Source organism: Nerophis lumbriciformis, linkage group LG24 (genome assembly GCF_033978685.3).
Source record: "Nerophis lumbriciformis linkage group LG24, RoL_Nlum_v2.1, whole genome shotgun sequence".
Classification (NCBI taxonomy): Eukaryota; Metazoa; Chordata; class Actinopteri; order Syngnathiformes; family Syngnathidae; genus Nerophis; species Nerophis lumbriciformis.
Genome location: NC_084571.2, coordinates 1,392,501 through 1,411,295, shown reverse-complemented (window position 1 = coordinate 1,411,295; position 18,795 = coordinate 1,392,501). Strand labels below are relative to the sequence as shown.

Below are 18,795 nucleotides of genomic sequence, written 5' to 3'. Positions count from 1 at the left end.
CAATCTTATTGCTGAAGTGGGTGCGCGACGGGATGTCGTAACGTGGCTCAAGCACGTTCAGCATGTGTTTAAAACCCTCGTTTTGCACAACCGAGTCTGCACTTATAAACACACCGATTCAATGGCGCGGGGCGTTCAAGCTCCTCCGTTACTCCGCTCGCCATGACCACGCTGTGTGTGGACTGAACGTGACAACAACTTTTTTTTTTTGTTTCATATATCAAACCGCAGATCAAACCTCCCCTCCCCGCCCCCCCACCCCCCCACACACACACATAGACCGCGCCTCTTTTCTTCTCTCCGGCTTGTGACAGAGGAAGATTCAGAAGAACGACACCGCAGCGCTTCTGTTTCTAGCCGATACTACATCAAAAGTAACGTAAAATAACGCAGTAACGCATCATGTAGTAACGGTAACTAAATTACTGAATAAAAAAAAATAACGCGTTAGATTACTAGTTACCGCCGAAACTAACGGCGTTACAGTAACGCGTTACTTTGTAACGCGTTAGTCCCAACACTGGTGATTACCAGCGGAAATATTCATTACGTATCGTGTTAAGCAATGTCAGCTAAGATTTATCTGAGAGCCAGATGCAGTCATCAAAAGAGCCACATCTGGCTCTAGAGCCATAGGTTCCCTACCCCTGATATAAACTATACACTACTGCCATCTAACGTCTTGGACTTGAAACTGTAATTGCAAATTAATGTTACACTTAGGAAGACTTCGGAATTTGTAATAAAACAATCAACTCATTTTAAATCGTTGCAATAAAATTAGATTGGATTATCAAAACAATTATTTATTAACACACACACACACACACACACACACAAAAGTAACGACAATTAGTACCATTGATACAGATTCCCAGGTACCGGTAATTGGTAATGTATCGGTCTGAATGTGAACGTTATGCCTTATTGATATTTTTTTCCTCACCCCTAATCCAAAGGAAGAATGTCACTTATCTGCGATGCTCCATGACGACAATATTTGTCTAATCAAGTGCTCACAGCCCCTTTTCAACCACTGTACCGCGGCACACTAGTGTGCTGTGAGATACAGTCTGGTGTGCCGTGGGAGATGATCTCATTTCACCTATTTGGGTTAAGAATATGTTTTGCAAAGCAGTAATTATAGTCTGCAAATGATGTGTTGTTGTTGAGTGTCGGTGCTGTCTAGAGCTCGGCAGAGTAACCGTGTAATACTCTTCCATATCAGTAGGTGGCAGCCGGTAGCTAATTGCTTTGTAGATGTCGGAAACAGCGGGAGGCAGTGTGCAGGTAAAAAGGTGTCTAATGCTTAAACCAAAAATAAACAAAAGGTGAGTGCCCCTAAGAAAAGTAATTGAAGCTTCGGGAAGGCTATGCAGAATGAAACTAAAACTGAACTGGCTACAAAGTAAACAAAAACGGAATGCTGGACGACAGCAAAGACTTACTGTGGAGCAAAGCCGGCGTCCACAATGTACATCCGAACATGACATGAAAATCAACAATGTCCCCACAAAGAAGGATAAAAACAACTGAAATATTATTGATTGCTAAAACAAAGTAGATGTGGGAAATATCGCTCAAAGGAAGACATGAAACTGCTACAGATTTCCCTGCTCTTCAGGGGATTATACCTGGAGAGCAGGTATAATACCAAAACAAGAGAAAAAGCCACCAAAATAGGAGCACAAGATTAGAACTAAAACACTACACACAGGAAAACAGGTTTGTGACAGTACACCTACTTTGAGACAAGAGCTATATTGATGCATGCTTGGTTATGCTTTAAAGTCATATCCAACAATTGCGAAAACGACTTTTTACTGTCAACCGAGTTGTGTTTTTTAGTGATTTCTGCTGGTGGTGTGCCTCCGCATTTTTTCAACGCAAAAAATGTGCCCTGGCTCAAAAAAGGTTGGAAAAACACTGCCCTAGAGGCCACATTGCAGAGTCAACTTCGGCATACATTTGAGACACTTTCGTTTCTTTGACTGTTCCTGCAAGCGTTTGAACTTTGGGTGAATATTGATCATGAAGTGATCAATATGTATGTTTTGTGTGGTGCTGCACCAACGGGACTGGCCTTTGGAAGCGTATCGCATGGTTCTTCTTCTCTCCCAGACAGTCAGCAGCAGTGTTTGCCCGAGGTCATGACGGCTGGGGGTTGTGAACACAGATCCGTGTGTGTGTGTGTGTGTGTGTGTGTGTGTGTGTGCAGTGCAAACAGCGTGGTGTTGTTCTCGCTTTCGTTTTGCCCCATTGAGAACATGAATGCGTGCTTTTGCACAGCGCCTGCTCGTGATGACAAGGTGCGTCAGGTCTTCTTAGAGGGTCTATTTCAATGCGGTCCTGCTGTGGTTGCTGTTCACAGATCAATGCTGTAGTTGACACCTGTGTTTTTCACGTCACCCCTAAAAAAAGTGTTTAATGTGTACAGTCGTTATCAATGGCACACTGTGTCTATAGGCCAAGGATTTGCAGCAGAAACATGTGGACACGGACCCTCTGACTCCGTCTGCTCCCTGACGTTATCACAGCAAGACGAGGCCCCCTGCTGGCTGCCTCGGCTACCACGGATCAGTGCATGATGTGTACACGTTTGCAAGTGCTCCAGTTCAGGGGTCTCAAACTCAATTTACCTGGAGGCCACTATTTACTTCAGAACCGGTATTTTTTTTTTTTTTATTTTGTTAACAACTTCTACCAGCAGCTAAAGGTAACAAGTCATTTTAAAAGTAAATTTGAATGTCAATATGGTATATTTTGACACTGTTGAGTTGCAAAGAAGAAGGCCAGAGACCCTTCAGATTCTTTAAAGAGTTTTTCTATGTTTAAAACACTCTTGTGGTTTACACTGTAAAAAGGAGTTGACAAAATGTAAGATAAAACAACTTTATTTTAGGGGGGGGGTAAAAACCAGTGAAATTATCTGTTCATGCTAGGGTTGTACGGTATATCGGTATTGGTATAGTACCACGATACTAATTACCGTATTTTTCGGACTATAAGTCGCAGTTTTTTTCATAGTTTGGCCGGGCTCCAGTGCGACTTATATATGTTTTTTTCCTTTTTTATTATGCATTTTCGGCAGGTGCGACTTATACTCCGGTGCGACTTATACTCCGAAAAATACGGTAATCATATTCGGTACTATACCGCCTCTAAAGTCACTGTGTGACAGTGATGCCAATACAAACAAACATGGCGCATAGAACAGCAAGGTATAGCGACATTATTAATTCACCCATTTAGAGTTCGGAAATCGGTTAAAAAAATATATGGTCTTTTTTCTGCAACATCAAGGTATATACAGGTAAAAGCCAGTAAATTAGAATATTTTGAAAAACTTGATTTATTTCAGTAATTGCATTCAAAAGGTGTAACTTGTACATTATATTTATTCATTGCACACAGACTGATGCATTCAAATGTTTATTTCATTTAATTTTGATGATTTGAAGTGGCAACAAATGAAAATCCAAAATTCCGTGTGTCACAAAATTAGAATATTACTTAAGGCTAATACAAAAAAGGGATTTTTAGAAATGTTGGCCAACTGAAAAGTATGAAAATGAAAAATATGAGCATGTACAATACTCAATACTTGGTTGGAGCTCCTTTTGCCTCAATTACTACGTTAATGCGGCGTGGCATGGAGTCGATGAGTTTCTGGCACTGCTCAGGTGTTATGAGAGCCCAGGTTGCTCTGATAGTGGCCTTCAACTCTTCTGCGTTTTTGAGTCTGGCATTCTGCATCTTCCTTTTCACAATACCCCACAGATTTTCTATGGGGCTAAGGTCAGGGGAGTTGGCGGGCCAATTTAGAACAGAAATACCATGGTCCGTAAACCAGGCACGGGTAGATGTTGCGCTGTGTGCAGGCGCCAAGTCCTGTTGGAACTTGAAATCTCCATCTCCATAGAGCAGGTCAGCAGCAGGAAGCATGAAGTGCTCTAAAACTTGCTGGTATACGGCTGCGTTGACCCTGGATCTCAGGAAACAGAGTGGACCGACACCAGCAGATGACATGGCACCCCAAACCATCACTGATGGTGGAAACTTTACACTAGACTTCAGGCAACGTGGATCCTGTGCCTCTCCTGTCTTCCTCCAGACTCTGGGACCTCGATTTCCAAAGGAAATGCAAAATTTGCATGGTTGGGTGATGGTTTGGGGTGCCATGTCATCTGCTGGTGTCGGTCCACTCTGTTTCCTGAGATCCAGGGTCAACGCAGCCGTCTACCAGCAAGTTTTAGAGCACTTCATGCTTCCTGCTGCCGACCTGCTCTATGGAGATGGAGATTTCCAATTCCAACAGGACTTGGCGCTTGCACACAGCGCAAAATCTACCCGTGCCTGGTTTACGGACCATGGTATTTCTGTTCTAAATTGGTCCGCCAACTCCCCTGACCTTAGCCCCATAGAAAATCTGTGGGGTATTGTGAAAAGGAAGATGCAGAATGCCAGACCCAAAAACGCAGAAGAGTTGAAGGCCACTATCAGAGCAACCTGGGCTCTCATAACACCTGAGCAGTGCCAGAAACTCATCGACTCCATGCCACGCCGCATTAACGCAGTAATTGAGGCAAAAGGAGCTCCAACCAAGTATTAAGTATTGTACATGCTCATATTTTTCATTTTCATACTTTTCAGTTGGCCAACATTTCTAAAAATCCCTTTTTTGTATTAGCCTTAAGTAATATTCTAATTTTGTGACACACGGAATTTTGGATTTTCATTTGTTGCCACTTCAAATCATCAAAATTAAATGAAATAAACATTTGAATGCATCAGTCTGTGTGCAATGAATAAATATAATGTACAAGTTACACCTTTTGAATGCAATTACTGAAATAAATCAAGTTTTTCAAAATATTCTAATTTACTGGCTTTTACCTGTATTGACGCTTACATAGGTCTGGTGATAATGCTCCCCTTTAACGACTTCTACCAGCAGCTAAAGTGACCCTGAGCTAAGGTAACAAGTCATTTTAAAAGTAAATTTGAATGTCAAAATTTTATATTTTGACACTGTTGAGTTGCTAAGAAGAAGGCCAGAGACCCTTCAGCTTCTTTAAAGGGTTTTTCTACATTTAAAACACTCCCTTGTGGTCTACACTGTAAAAAGAAGTTGATAAAATGTAAGATAAAGCAACTTTATTTTAAGGGGGGGGGTGTAAAAACCAGTGAAATTATCTGTTCATGCTAGGGTTGTTCGGCATATCGGTATTGGTATAGTACCACGATACTAATTACCGTATTTTTCGGACTATAAGTCGCAGTTTTTTTCATAGTGCGATTTATATATGTTTTTTTCCTTTTTTATTATGCATTTTCGGCAGGTGCGACTTATACTCCGGTACTATACCGCCTCTAAAAAGTACCGGTCCATCCCCCCACCCCCACCCCGTCCCGCTCGTCTACGTCACATTGTGACATTGTTGGTTTTACGAGCAGAGGAGCATGTTCGGCAGCGCACAATCACAGAGTACTTACAAGCAGACACTGTGTGTAGATAGAAAAGGGAGAACGGACACATGTTGGCTTAAAAACTGAAGATAAAGGTAAAACGCCCTCAGGAAGGTGTTTTAAGACAGGGCTAGCTAGCTAGCGGCTAAATCCATCCGCAGTCTGCAGTGATATAGCTACTTCTAAATCACTAATCCTCGCCTCCATGGTGACAAATAAAGTAAGTTTCTTACAAGTATCATCCCTGCAGGACGAGGAATATAAACATGCTTCACTACACACCGTAGCTCACCTGCGTCACAATGTAAACAAACGCCATTGGTGGATCGACACCTGACAACCACTGTGATGATACCAAGTACAGTAGCGTATCTAGTCGATATTACTATGATTACATCGATATTTTTTAGCATCACAAAATCGTTTTTCTTTTTTTAAAATGTATATGATGTTCATACTATAAATTAAATTAAATACATTAATATGTCCCTGGACACATGAGAACTTATATTATGACCAATGTATGATCCTGTAGCTACTTGGTATCGGATTTATACCCAAATTCGTGGTATCCTCCAAAACTAATGTAAAGTATCAAACAACAGACGAATAAGTGATTATTACATTTTAACAGAAGTGTAGATAGAACATGTTAAAAGAGAAAGTAAGCAGATATTAACAGTAAATGAACAAGTAGATTAATAATTCATTTTCTACCACTTGTCCTTAATAATTGTGACAAAATAATAGAATGGAAAAAAACACAATATGTTACTGCATATGTCAGCAGACTAAATTAGGAGCCTTTGTTTGTTTACTTACTAATAAAAGACAAGTTGTCTTGTATGTTCACTATTTTATTTAAGGACAAACTTGCAATAAGAAACATATGTTTAATGTACCCTAAGATTTTTTGTTAAAATAAAGCCAATAAAGCAATTATTTGTGGTCCCCTTTATTTAGAAAAGTATCAAAAAGTACAGAAAAGTATCGACATACATTTTGGTACCGGTACTGGGACAACACTAGTTCATGCAGCTAGTTATTTTTACTTGATAAGACATCCCAAATTTAGATTTTAAGATAAAAATAAGTATTTTATTCCGAAAACAAGCATTATGCAACTTGCAATTCTTCCTTGGGATGTTGCAGAATCTTAAACAAGATTTTTGATGTGAGGAAAACCAAAATATCCTATTTGAATAGTTGTTTTTTTCCATTTTAAACTGAAATAGACCAAATATAGTTATACATGCTAAAATTAAGATGATGATGTAAATAAGTAAATAGCTCTTAAATGTCGGGAAATGTCTTGGAATAAGATTTTAAATCTTGGCCAGGGGCAAGTAAGTTGCAGTCTACGTAACGTGTAATGGTGGTTCTTTGGTCTAAATGTTGCACAGATGATGTTTTACAGACCGTCCTCAAGCCACTAGGGATGTAACGATACTGCGGCTAACATAGTATTACGGTTTCAAAATCTTATCAATAATGCCGTGACGCATGACGGTATCAAACAACCGTCAAACCAAAACTGGATGAGTGTACCGTATTTTTCGGACTATAAGTCACAGCTTTTTTCATAGTTTGGCCAGGCTCCAGTGCGATTTATATATGTTTTTTTCCTTCTTTATTATGCATTTTCGGCAAGTGCGACTTATACTCCGGTGCGACTTATACTCCGAAAAATACGGTAGTTTTTTTCTGGCACTTTTGCTTTGACGGGTCTGAAAATAAACTACATCTCCCAGAATCCTCTACCGAGCGCCGTAAAGTGGAGAGAAAGAGGAAGCGGGTAGTGAAGTGTGTTCCATTTTGTTAGGATTTTTTTTCAAAATCCTAATAAAGATTTTAATTTTGTTGCTAACAAACTGACAAACCGTGGTGAAAACATACACTCTGTGGCGAAGGTGTGCCATATTTGTCTGGACTATTCCAAGCCAAAACAGACTTGGTCAAGGCACACCGTGTTGATGGAAATAACCTGCTGCACACCAAACTACCCTATTTTCCGGACTATAAGGCGCACTTAAAATCCTTTTTTCCCCCTCAAAACTCCACAGTGTGCCTTATAACCCGGTGCACTTAATGTACGGAATAATTCTGGTTTTGCTTACCGACCTCAAATTGTATTTGGTACATGGTGTAATGATAAGTGTGACCAGTAGATGGCAGTCAAACATAAGAGTTACGTGTGGACTAAACTATGATGGCAATATGACTCAAGTAAACATCACCAACATTTTATATGTTCCATTGAAAATATAGAACATTACTCAAGGCGTTTAAAAATCTATCAACATGTTTTAGTCCGACTTTGGTAAGCTATGAAGCCGCACCGCTTGATGGATTGTCAGTGCATTAAACATACGAGCACTATTATGGTGTGTGTATAAGGTAAGGCATATTATCTGGCATTTTGTTTCGCAATATTATGCAGAAGCAACCTTTCTTACCTTCTGGTACCTGCTGATCTGTATTTGGGATCTGCATGAATCCTTTGTAGTCCGTGGCGACACCACGGCAAGCTACCATCACCTGTAAAAGATGGAGCCAGCAAAACTTAACGTCAATTTGTGAGGTAACTAAATGATTGAAAGTAGAGTTGTCCGATAATATCGGACTGCCGATATTATCGGCCGATAAATGCTTTAAAATGTAATATAGGTAATTATCGGTATCTGTTTCAAAAAGTAAAATGTATGACTTTTTAAAACATAAACCTTAAAGGCACTACCTTTGCGTGCCGGCCCAATCACATAATATCTGCGGCTTTTCACACACACAAGTGAATGCAAAGCATAGTTGGTCAACAGCCATACAGGTCACACTGAGGGTGGCCGTATAAACAACTTTAACACTGTTACAAATATGCGCCACTCTGTGAACTCACACCAAACAAGAATGACAAACACATTTCGGGAGAACATCCGCACCGTAACACAACATAAACATAACAGAACAAATACCCAGAACCCCTTGCAGCACTAATTCTTCCGGGACGCTACAATATACACCTCCCCGCTACCCTGTTTTGAAGCATGTTAAAAAAAATTATGCACTTTGTGACTTCAATAATAAATATGGCAGTGCCATGTTGGCATTTTTTTCCATAACCTGATTTGATTTATTTTGGAAAACCTTGTTACATTGTTTAATGCATCCAGCGGGGCATCACAACAAAATTAGGCTTAATAATGTGTTAATCCCACGACTGTATATCGGAATAGGTAATTAAGAGTTGGACAATATCGGATATCGGCAAAAAAGCCATTATCGGACATCTCTAATTAAAAGTTAATTTGTGAGTTAACTCCTTTGAGAAACTGTATTTTTCAACATGATAGAAAAAATGCACTTAAACATACTTTTTTTTCCCGGGGGGGCATATATCACGATGATATCATATCGGGAGATTTTGATACTACAAGCCGCTTTCTGACCATATCTTCAGGATGCGCCGTTTTGTGGGCAGTCTTCTTGACATGCCTTCCCAGCGTCTTCTCCCCGTCAACTTTGTTGTAGTTTTTTTAGCACTTCCATAGCGAATCTACTGACGTATATGAGTCCGAACTATAGGCTACAGCGGAGCAAGCATGCGTATGTAGCCAGTCTGCCCCACAACAGGAGGATAGAGAAAAACAAGGAGCTTATTGGTGACTACAGCGTCGGACTACAATGGCAGACTCACGCAAAGCACTTGCTACTAATATATATTGCGATAGACACACAATCGATATCAATATAAAATGTGTACGATAAAACATTGGATATATATTTAGATATTTTGGTCAAAGGAAAACAAACAAGGCAAGATTTGTTGCATAAAGTTACTTGTGCTCGGGGAACCCAGCTAAACAGGAAACAGGAAGTGTCACTGAGCAATGGGAGTGACAAGCTAACAGCCAATCATGTAACAGCATCTACTACCAAGTTTGGTTGCGCCGTCTTTCTGTCTCGCTGTGGATTCTCTGCATGGAGTGAGAAGAGAAAGTGATCTATCAACTCAATAACAGAAACGTGTGTTTAGTTTTTTTGGTTTTAATGCAGACCTCCAATGTGTCGGTCTGATGAGCAGCTTCCCAAACTACTGTGTGGTGTTCAACAGCTTATACATTACTGCCATCTAGTGTCTTGAAACTGCAACTACCTTCACATTTTATTTTACCATCTGGCGAGCAGGCATCTTGTTAAAGTTAAAGTACCAATGATTGTCACACACACACACTAGGTGTGGCGAAATTATTCTCTGCATTTGACCCATCACCCTTGATCAACCCCTGGGAGGTGAGGGGAGCAGTGAGCAGCAGCGGTGGCCACGCCCGGGAATCATTTTTGGTGATTCATTCATGAAGTTTGGTTCTTTTATGAATTTATTATGGGTCTACTGAAAATGTGAGCAAATGTGCTGGGTCAAAAGTATACATACAGCAATGTTAATATTTGCTTACATGTCCCTTGGCAAGTTTCACTGCAATAAGGCGCTTTTGGTAGCCATCCACAAGCTTCTGGTGGAATTTTTGACCACTCCTCTTGACAAAATTGGTGCAGTTCAGCTAAATGTGTTGGTTTTCTGACATGGACTTGTTTCTCCAGCATTGTCCACACGTTTAAGTCAGGACTTTGGGAAGGCCATTCTAAAACCTTAATTCTAGCCTGATTTAGCCATTCCTTTACCACTTTTGACGTGTGTTTGGGGTCTTTGTCCTGTTGGAACACCCAACTGCACCCAAGACCCAACCTCCGGGCTGAGGATTTTAGGTTGTCCTGAAGAATTTGGAGGTAATCCTCCTTTTTCATTGTCCCATTTACTCTCTGTAAAGCACAATTCCATTGGCAGCATAATACTACCACCACCATGCTTGACGGTAGGAATGGTGTTCCTGGGATTAAAGGCCTCACCTTTTCGCCTCCAAACATATTGCTGGGTATTGTGGCCAAACAGCTAAATTTTTGTTTCATCTGACCACAGAACTTTCCTCCAGAAGGTCTTATCTTAGTCCATGTGATCAGCAGCAAACTTTAGAGGAGCCTTAAAGTGTTGCTTCTGGAGAAAGGGCTTCCTTCTTGCTTGGTAGCCTCTCAGTCCATGGCGATGCAAAACACGCTTGACTGTGGACACTGACAACTGTGTTCCGGCAGCTTCCAATTCATTGCAGACCTGCTTTCTGGTGGTTCTCGGTTGAGTCTTGATCACCCTGACCAATTTTCTCTCAGCAGCAGGTGATAGCTTGCGTTTTTTTCCTGATCGTGGCAGTGACAAAACTGTGCCATGCACTTTATACTTACGAACAATTGTCTGCACAGTTGCTCTTGGGACCTTAAGCTGCTTTGTAATGGCTCCAAGTGACTTTGGTGCCTTGTTCAAGTCAGTGATTCGTTTTTTCAAATCTGTGCTGAGTTCCTTTGACTTTCCCATTGTCGGGTTTGTAACCGAGTCTAATGACTGCATCACATGAGCCCTAGTTAAATGGGCTCAGAGAAGTCAACAGGTGTCGTCAATCATAATCACCCACATGAAATTAAGAGGCCATGCCGTGCAGCTATTTTGATTTGATTGTAACTTTTCTACATAACCAAAATTGATAATGTGTGTTGCTGTATGTATACTTTTGACCCAGCAGACTTGGTCACATTTTCAGTAGACCCATAATAAATTCATAAAAGAACCAAACTTCATGAATGTTTTTTGTGACCAACAAGTATGTGCTCCAATCACTCTATCACAAAAAAATAAGAGTTGTAGAAATGATTGGAAACTCAAGACTTTTAACCATGACTGTGTATATATGATAATAGCTTCAATATAGAGTCACAAGAAAACATTTGGTGAGACACCCCCAACCCCCACCATCACACACACACACACACACACACACACACACACACACACACACACACACACACACACACACACACACACACTCTTCGCCTTGACAAAATTGTGTCATTTGTCTATAAACTTGTTATAAGTACACCTCTGCATTACATGTTATCATTATTAACTTTAAAAAAATAATAATAATGACATATATATCAACAAATGACTTTATCTGATTCTGATTCTGATTCTGATTAACATTGCTTTAAAAAAAAAAGTTATTATTTTTTAACTTAACATTTTGTTTCCGACCTGAACCATTAGATACTGACAAATAAGTAATAATAAATTAAAATTGATCAGCATTATCAACTCAGTATCACAATATATAAAACACTTTAACCTACAAAACAAAAACAAAAAGAATATTTGGCTTTTTTAAATTAATTTTTTTAAGTGAGGATTAATGGCTACTATGAGCATGTTTTGTCGTGCACAGCTTTTCGAAGTATGATACTGATAAGCATGTTCCCTGGGGTCACACACTCGCGCCCAAATATTTGAGAATCATTTATTTAAGGTTAAAATAGTTGAAATATGGATTTTTATAATAACTCTTTCCTTTTTTCTTATGAATGCGCATAACATTGAACAAAATTGCCTTTTTACCGTGCGAGTGGCAGTATATAAAAAAACACGTGTAGCGTACAACAAGGTGATAAATACAGTTAAAGTTAAAGTACCACTGATAGTCACACACACACACTAGGTGTGGTGAAATTACTCTCTGCATTTGACCCATCCCCTTGTTGCACCCCCTTGGGAGGTGAGGGGAGCAGTGAGCAGCAGCGGTGGCCACGCTCGGGAATAATTTTGGTGATTTAACCCCCAATTCCAACCTTTGATGCTGAATGCCAAGCAGGGAGATAATGAGTCCCATTTTTATAGTCTTTGCTATGAAGAACGAAACTAAAAGATTTGCTCTCGTGGGGTGTCCTTTTTTTTGCTCAACAAGAAGGATTTTTTTTTTTTATCTTGCCGGCCGCCTGCACGGAGCAGCAGTGGAGGAGGAGGACCGGAGTGGAAAGTGAGGGAAGTCAAACCTGCGAGGAGGGTTGGCATAACAACAGAGAGCAGGACGAGGAGGAGGGAGTCGGTCCAAGTGATGAGAAGTGTGGATCAGGAGGAGGAAAAAGCTCCCTAGAAGATGAGCGAGAGAGTGCGTGCACAAAGTGGGAAAGAAGAAGAAGAAGAAGAAGAGGACGACGAGGCGGGCGCAGAAGAGGAGGAGGAGGAGCGTGTGAAGACAAGTTGCTGGATTTGATTCAGAGTATTTTTAGCAGGAATGCGAGCTCGTCTTTGGAAGGAAAACTTGGCGGGAAGACGAAGAGAGAAGAGTGTGACAGAACACATCATCTCCGCTTTGCTTTGTTTTGGTCTTAGCCCGCAGGACGGCCACTGCTGCCCCCCCACCAGCCCCCCACCAGCCCCCCCCGTCCATGTGTTGGCATGTCCGTAGCAGCGTGAGATGAAGCTTTGCGTGCCGGGGGGATGTTGAGGACAGGCGAGCACGTGGACGTCAAGGTGGTCGGAGGGATCCTTCAGACTAGCAATGAGCTGCCTCTCCGAGTCCAATTAAAGCTGCTCGTCATCCCGCTGACGAGACGATCGCAGGCTTGAAAGGTAGACACGCTCGGACGGAACTAAGCGGAGGACGCGAGCGGGAGTCTGTGATGTGTTCCACTCTCATCTTTGATTGAATTACATTCTCCCCTCACGTTTGACGCCCTCCCCTTCATTCTTTTCTTTTCTGCCAGCCCTCCGTGGTTTGTATTCCGTCCTCCTCTGTCCCTCCTTCCCCTCCCTCCTCTTTTGCGTCGCTCGCCGTCTCATCCTCTCTCGCTCGCTGTCACACAAACTGCGGTGGATGCTCGCCTCGAAGCCTCCCTGCTTGGAGCGCAATTCTGCTTTCTGCTGAGTCGGACCGTCGGCGGCGTCTCGGATCGGGAGAGCGGCAGAGATGACCAACAAGTCTCCCGCGCCGAGTTAACCGGCGTGAAGATATCAGAGGGTGTCTTCCACAGAGGAGGTCAATACTGTTGCGGTCCGGGTGTGGATTACGGTAGTGGATTTACCCTGGAGCTTCATGTGGGCCTCAGCCCCTGAGGCCGGGCTGGGAAGTGAAGATGTCCCCGTGGTTGTAGTAGCGCTGTGGGCAGCCATGACCCAAGAGGGGCGCTGTCTCCGGCGGGGATCCCCGGCTGTAATCAGAAGGGGCGGTCAGAAGCGTCCCGTGACGCCGGCCGTGACTCGGGTCGCTTCCACTTTGCTGTCAAGGACACGCCTCCACGGTCTGAGGCAAGTTTGCGTCCCCGGTGGCTCGGTGGGCCGCCGGGTCTTCTGGCTGCTGGCCCTCTGCACCTCCTTCGGGCTGCTCCTGTCCTGGTCGTCCAACCGACTACTCCACTGGCTCTCCTTCCCCACTTACACCCGGATCCACACCGAATGGGCCAAAGAACTGGCCTTCCCCGTGGTCACCATTTGCAACAACAACCCCATCCGCCTCTACAAGCTCACCAAGAGCGACCTGTACTTTGCCGGACACTGGTTAGGTCTGCTGCTGGCCAACCGTACTGTAAGACCCATGGTTCTGGACCTGCTCCAGGAGGACCGCCGGGCCTGGTTTGGGAAGCTGTCGGACTTCCGGCTGTTTCTGCCTCCCAGGAACTTTGAGGGGACCAACTTGGAGTTTATGGACCGACTCAGCCACCAGCTTGACGACATGCTCCTCTCCTGCAAGTTCAGAGGAGAACCCTGCGGGGCTCACAACTTCTCTTCCGTAAGTCCACTTTGGTCTTTATAATCGTCCCTTTTCATCATCTTCTACATGCTTTTGATTTGACTCTTTACGTGTGTCTTAATCAATCGTTTTCACTTCCGGCTACAGCGAATTAACGCTCTCTCTCGCACGGAACTATTAGCAGCTCTATGGTCGCTACCTTCGTTAAAGTCTTGGATGAAAGGTCACCATCCTGCAAAAAGTCAGTGTTCAAAAACAAGAAAAAAACAAAACAAAATTAGGGGTATTTTATTTGAACTAAGCAAAATTATCTGCCCATGGTTCTCGCCCGGAAAAGGGTGGAATGCCATCTCCGGGTTGGGGCGGAGACCTTCCCCAAGTGGAGGAGTTCAAGTACCTAGGAGTCTTGTTCACGAGTGAGGGAAGAGTGGATCGTGAGATCGACAGGCGGATCGGTGCGGCGTCTTCAGTAGTGCGGACGCTGTATCGATCTGTTGTGGTGAAGAAGGAGCTGAGCCGGAAGGCAAAACTCTCAATTTAAAGGTCGATCTACGTTCCCATCCTCTCCTATGGTCATGAGCTTTGGGTTATGACCGAAAGGACAAGATCACGGGTACAAGCGGCCAAAATGAGTTTCTTCCGCCGGGGGGCGGGGCTCTCCCTTAGAGATAGGGTGAGAAGCTCTGTCATCCGGGGGGAGCTCAAAGTAAAGCCGCTACTCCTCCACATGGAGAGGAGCCAGATGAGGTGGTTGGGGCATCTGGTCAGGATGCCACCTGAACGCCTACCTAGGGAGGTGTTTAGGGCACATCCAACCGGTAGGAGGCCACGGGGAAGACCCAGGACACGTTGGGAAGACTATATCATCCGGCTGGCCTGGGAACGCCTCGGGATCCCCCGGGAGGAGTTGGGTGAAGTGGCTGGGGAGAGGAAAGTCCGGGCTTCCCTGTTTAGGCTGCTGCCCCCGCGACCCGACCTCGGATAAGCGGAAGAAGATGGATGGATGGATGGAAAATTATCTGCCAATAGAACTAGAAAATTTGGCTTGTCAAGACTTTCCAAAACAAGTAAAATTAGCTAACCTCAATGAACCCAGAAATATCTTAAAATAAGTATACTCTCACTAATAACAACTGTACTACTATAGGAGTACGTATTTTCTATTGTTTCATTGAAAATAAAACAGCAAAAGTCCATTTGGCTGTCATTTGTTTTAATTATGAGACACAATTGTGTCAAAGTCAGAAAAGTGAGAAAAGTCGGTAAAATGTTCAAAAATCACATTCGGGTTCGAGCACTCCATGTGGGACTCGAACCTGGGTAGGTATATAGAACATTTTTGGGGACCTTTGACAACTTTTCTCACTTTTCTCCCCCACTTCCTGTGGGACTTTGCTGGGTGTGTTTTGGACATTTTTTTCATCCCGGGACTTGGGCGGCCACGGCGGCGGGACTCGTGGGACTGGAACCCGGGGAGATATTTTGGACAAAATTGGGACTTTTGACCATTTTGGCCGCCTTTTCCCCTCTTCTTCCCCGCCTTCCTGTGCACCATTGTGTGTTTTGGACATCCATCCATCCATCGATTTTCTACCGCTTATTCCCTTTTGGGGTAACGGGGGGCGCTGGAGCCTATCTCAGCTACAATCCGGCGGAAGGCGGGGTACACCCTGGACAAGTCGCCACCTCATCGCAGGGCCAACACAGATAGACAGACAACATTCACACTCACATCCACACACTAGGGCCAATTTAGTGTTGCCAATCAACCTATCCCCAGGTGCATGTCTTTGGAGGTGGGAGGAAGCCGGAGTGAACCCACGCAGTCACAAGGAGAACATGCAAACCCCACACAGAAAGATCCCGAGCCCGGGATTGAACCCAAGACTATTCAGGACCTTCATATTGTGAGGCAGATGCACTAACCCCTTTTTCACCGTGCTGCCCGTGTTTTGGACATTTGGACAAAAATAGTTTCAAGCATGTTTTACTCAATATCGGTCATAAAATCTCAGCAACAAGCTGTAATATCTTACTGAGATCATTTAGGACCAAAACCCTTAAAACAAGTAAAACACTCTAACATAAAATCTGCCGAGTGAGAAGAATTATCTTATCAGACAGAAAATAAGCAAATATCACCCTTATTTGAGATATTTAATCTTACTTAGATGTCAGTTTTTGCAGTGCATAAAGCATGTCATTTGTGAGTTAAAATACTACTAACAGTTTTTATACCACGTGACTCGACCAGGATGTCTTTCTCCATAGATCATGTCACGTCACTTTGCAATGCTCCCAAAGAGCTTGGACCCATTCGTCCAATCAGTTTAGGGACTCGCCAGGACTCGAACCTGAGCTGGCGAGTGTGCTAGCTACTGAGCTAATTGAGCAGCAGCACTAAAAGCACTTATGTGTCACATGTTCTTTCATGTAAGACTCCCCAGCGGTCACAGTACTCGGCGTTTTAATGCCTGGAGGACAAACAAAAGTTGGACCTGTGTGTGTGTTTTTTTCCTCTCTCTCCACAATGTTGCGTTGCTGTGTGCTCGCAGCCTGAAAGCCCACATTGTGCATCATTACCGCTGACAGGCACTTTAATAACAACCACACTCTCCATTTATTAGCGTTTCCATCGAGACACGTGTTGGCGAGAGTCGAGAAACGCGAGGCTCCTTCGTTGTGGAGTTTACCTTCCTGGGCTTCGCTCCCAGCTTTGGCAAGGCTCTGTGGAAGTGAGCTCAGGTGTTGAGCAGGTGCAGTGCATACCGAGTGTGTACTCTTCACTATCAGTGGGTCCACATTCAAGCTTCAGAGGCACCTCTAATGTCAGGCCGTCGTACGTCGCGATGTTCGCATCGATAATGACAAATGCTTTAACTGGAACTTGCAACTGCCGCAAACTTCACATCTGTATGAGTAAGAAAGCATTAAAGCATTGAGAAGACTAGAGATGTCCAATAATGGCTTTTTTGCTGATATTCCGATATTGTCCAACTCTTAATTACCGATACCGACATCAACCGATACCGATATATACAGTCGTGGAATTAACACATTATTATGCCTAATTTTGTTGTGATGCCCCGCTGGATGCATTAAACAATGTAACAAGGTTTTCCAAAATAAATCAACGCAAGTTATGGAAAAAAAATGCCAACATGGCACTGCCATATTTATTATTGAAGTCACAAAGTGCATTATTTTTTTTTAGCATGCCTCAAAATAGCAGCTTGGAATTTGGGACATGCTCTCCCTGAGACACCTCAACCTCAGGGGTGGGGGGTGTATACTGTAGCGTCCCGGAAGAGTTAGTGTCGCAAGGGTTTCTGGGTATTTGTTCTGTTGTGTTTATGTTGTGTTACGGTGCGGATGTTCTCCCAAAATGTGTTTGTCATTCTTGTTTGGTGTGGGTTCACAGTGTGGCGCATATTTGTAGTTTATAGGGTTAGGGTTAGGGTTAGGGTTAGGGTTAGGGTTAGGGGTTAGGGGTTAGGGTTAGGGTTAGGGTTAGGGTTAGGGTAGGGTTAGGGTTAGGGTTAGGGTTAGGGTTAGGGTAGGGTTAGGGTTAGGGTTAGTGTTAGGGTTGTTTATACGACCACCCTCGGTGTGACCTGTATGGCTGTTGACCAAGTATGCTTGCATTCACTTGTGTGTGTGAAAAGCCGTAGATATTATGTGATTGGGCTGGCACGCAAAGGCTGTGCCGTTAAGGTTTATTGGTGCTCTGCACTTCTCCCTACGGGGTTAGGGTTAGGGTTAGGGTTAGGGTTAGGGTTAGGGTTAGGGGTTAGGGTTAGGGTTAGGGTTAGGGTTAGGGTTAGAGGGTTAGGGTTAGGGTTAGGGTTAGGGTTAGGGTAGGGTTAGGGTTAGGGTTAGGGTTAGGGTAGGGTTAGGGTTAGGGTTAGGGTTAGGGTTGTTTATACGACCACCCTCGGTGTGACCTGTATGGCTGTTGACCAAGTATGCTTGCATTCACTTGTGTGTGAAAAGCCGTAGATATTATGTGATTGGGCCGGCACGCAAAGGCTGTGCCTTTAAGGTTTATTGGTGCTCTGCACTTCTCCCTACGGGGTTAGGGTTAGGGTTAGGGTTAGGGTTAGGGTTAGGGTTAGGGGTTAGGGTTAGGGTTAGGGTTAGGGTTAGAGGGTTAGGGTTAGGGTTAGGGTTAGGGTTAGGGTAGGGTTAGGGTTAGGGTTAGGGTAGGGTTAGGGTTAGGGTTGTTTATACGACCACCCTCGGTGTGACCTGTATGGCTGTTGACCAAGTATGCTTGCATTCACTTGTGTGTGTGAAAAGCCGTAGATATTATGTGATTGGGCTGGCACGCAAAGGCTGTGCCTTTAAGGTTTATTGGTGCTCTGCACTTCTCCCTACGGGGTTAGGGTTAGGGTTAGGGTTAGGGTTAGGGGTTAGGGTTAGGGTTAGGGTTAGGGTTAGGGTTAGGGTTAGAGGGTTAGGGTTAGGGTTAGGGTTAGGGTTAGGGGTTAGGGTTAGGGGTTAGGGTTAGGGGTTAGGGTTAGGGTTAGGGTTAGGGTTGTTTATACGACCACCCTCGGTGTGACCTGTATGGCTGTTGACCAAGTATGCATTGCATTCACTTGTGTGTGTGAAAAGCCGTAGATATTATGTGATTGGGCCGGCACGCAAAGGCTGTGCCTTTAAGGTTTATTGGTGCTCTGCACTTCTCCCTACGTCCATGTAC

At 43.6% G+C, this 18,795-nt stretch overlaps 1 protein-coding gene across 3 annotated transcripts in view; it reads left to right on the top strand.

Moving 5' to 3' along the window:
* The window catches only part of asic2 (acid-sensing (proton-gated) ion channel 2), an 865,381-nt gene that overhangs the window by 530,138 nt on the left and 316,448 nt on the right, over positions 1 to 18,795 (top strand). Inside the window, exon 1 of one of the 3 annotated variants that reach the window (XM_061981304.1) lies at positions 12,785 to 14,129. The exons of the other annotated variants lie outside the window; for them this stretch is intronic. Within the exon in view, the coding sequence (XP_061837288.1) occupies positions 13,437 to 14,129 (693 nt within the window). The 5' untranslated portion in view covers positions 12,785 to 13,436. Of the gene's footprint in view, positions 1 to 12,784; positions 14,130 to 18,795 lie in introns of those variants that run through there. 3 annotated transcript variants of the gene reach the window in all.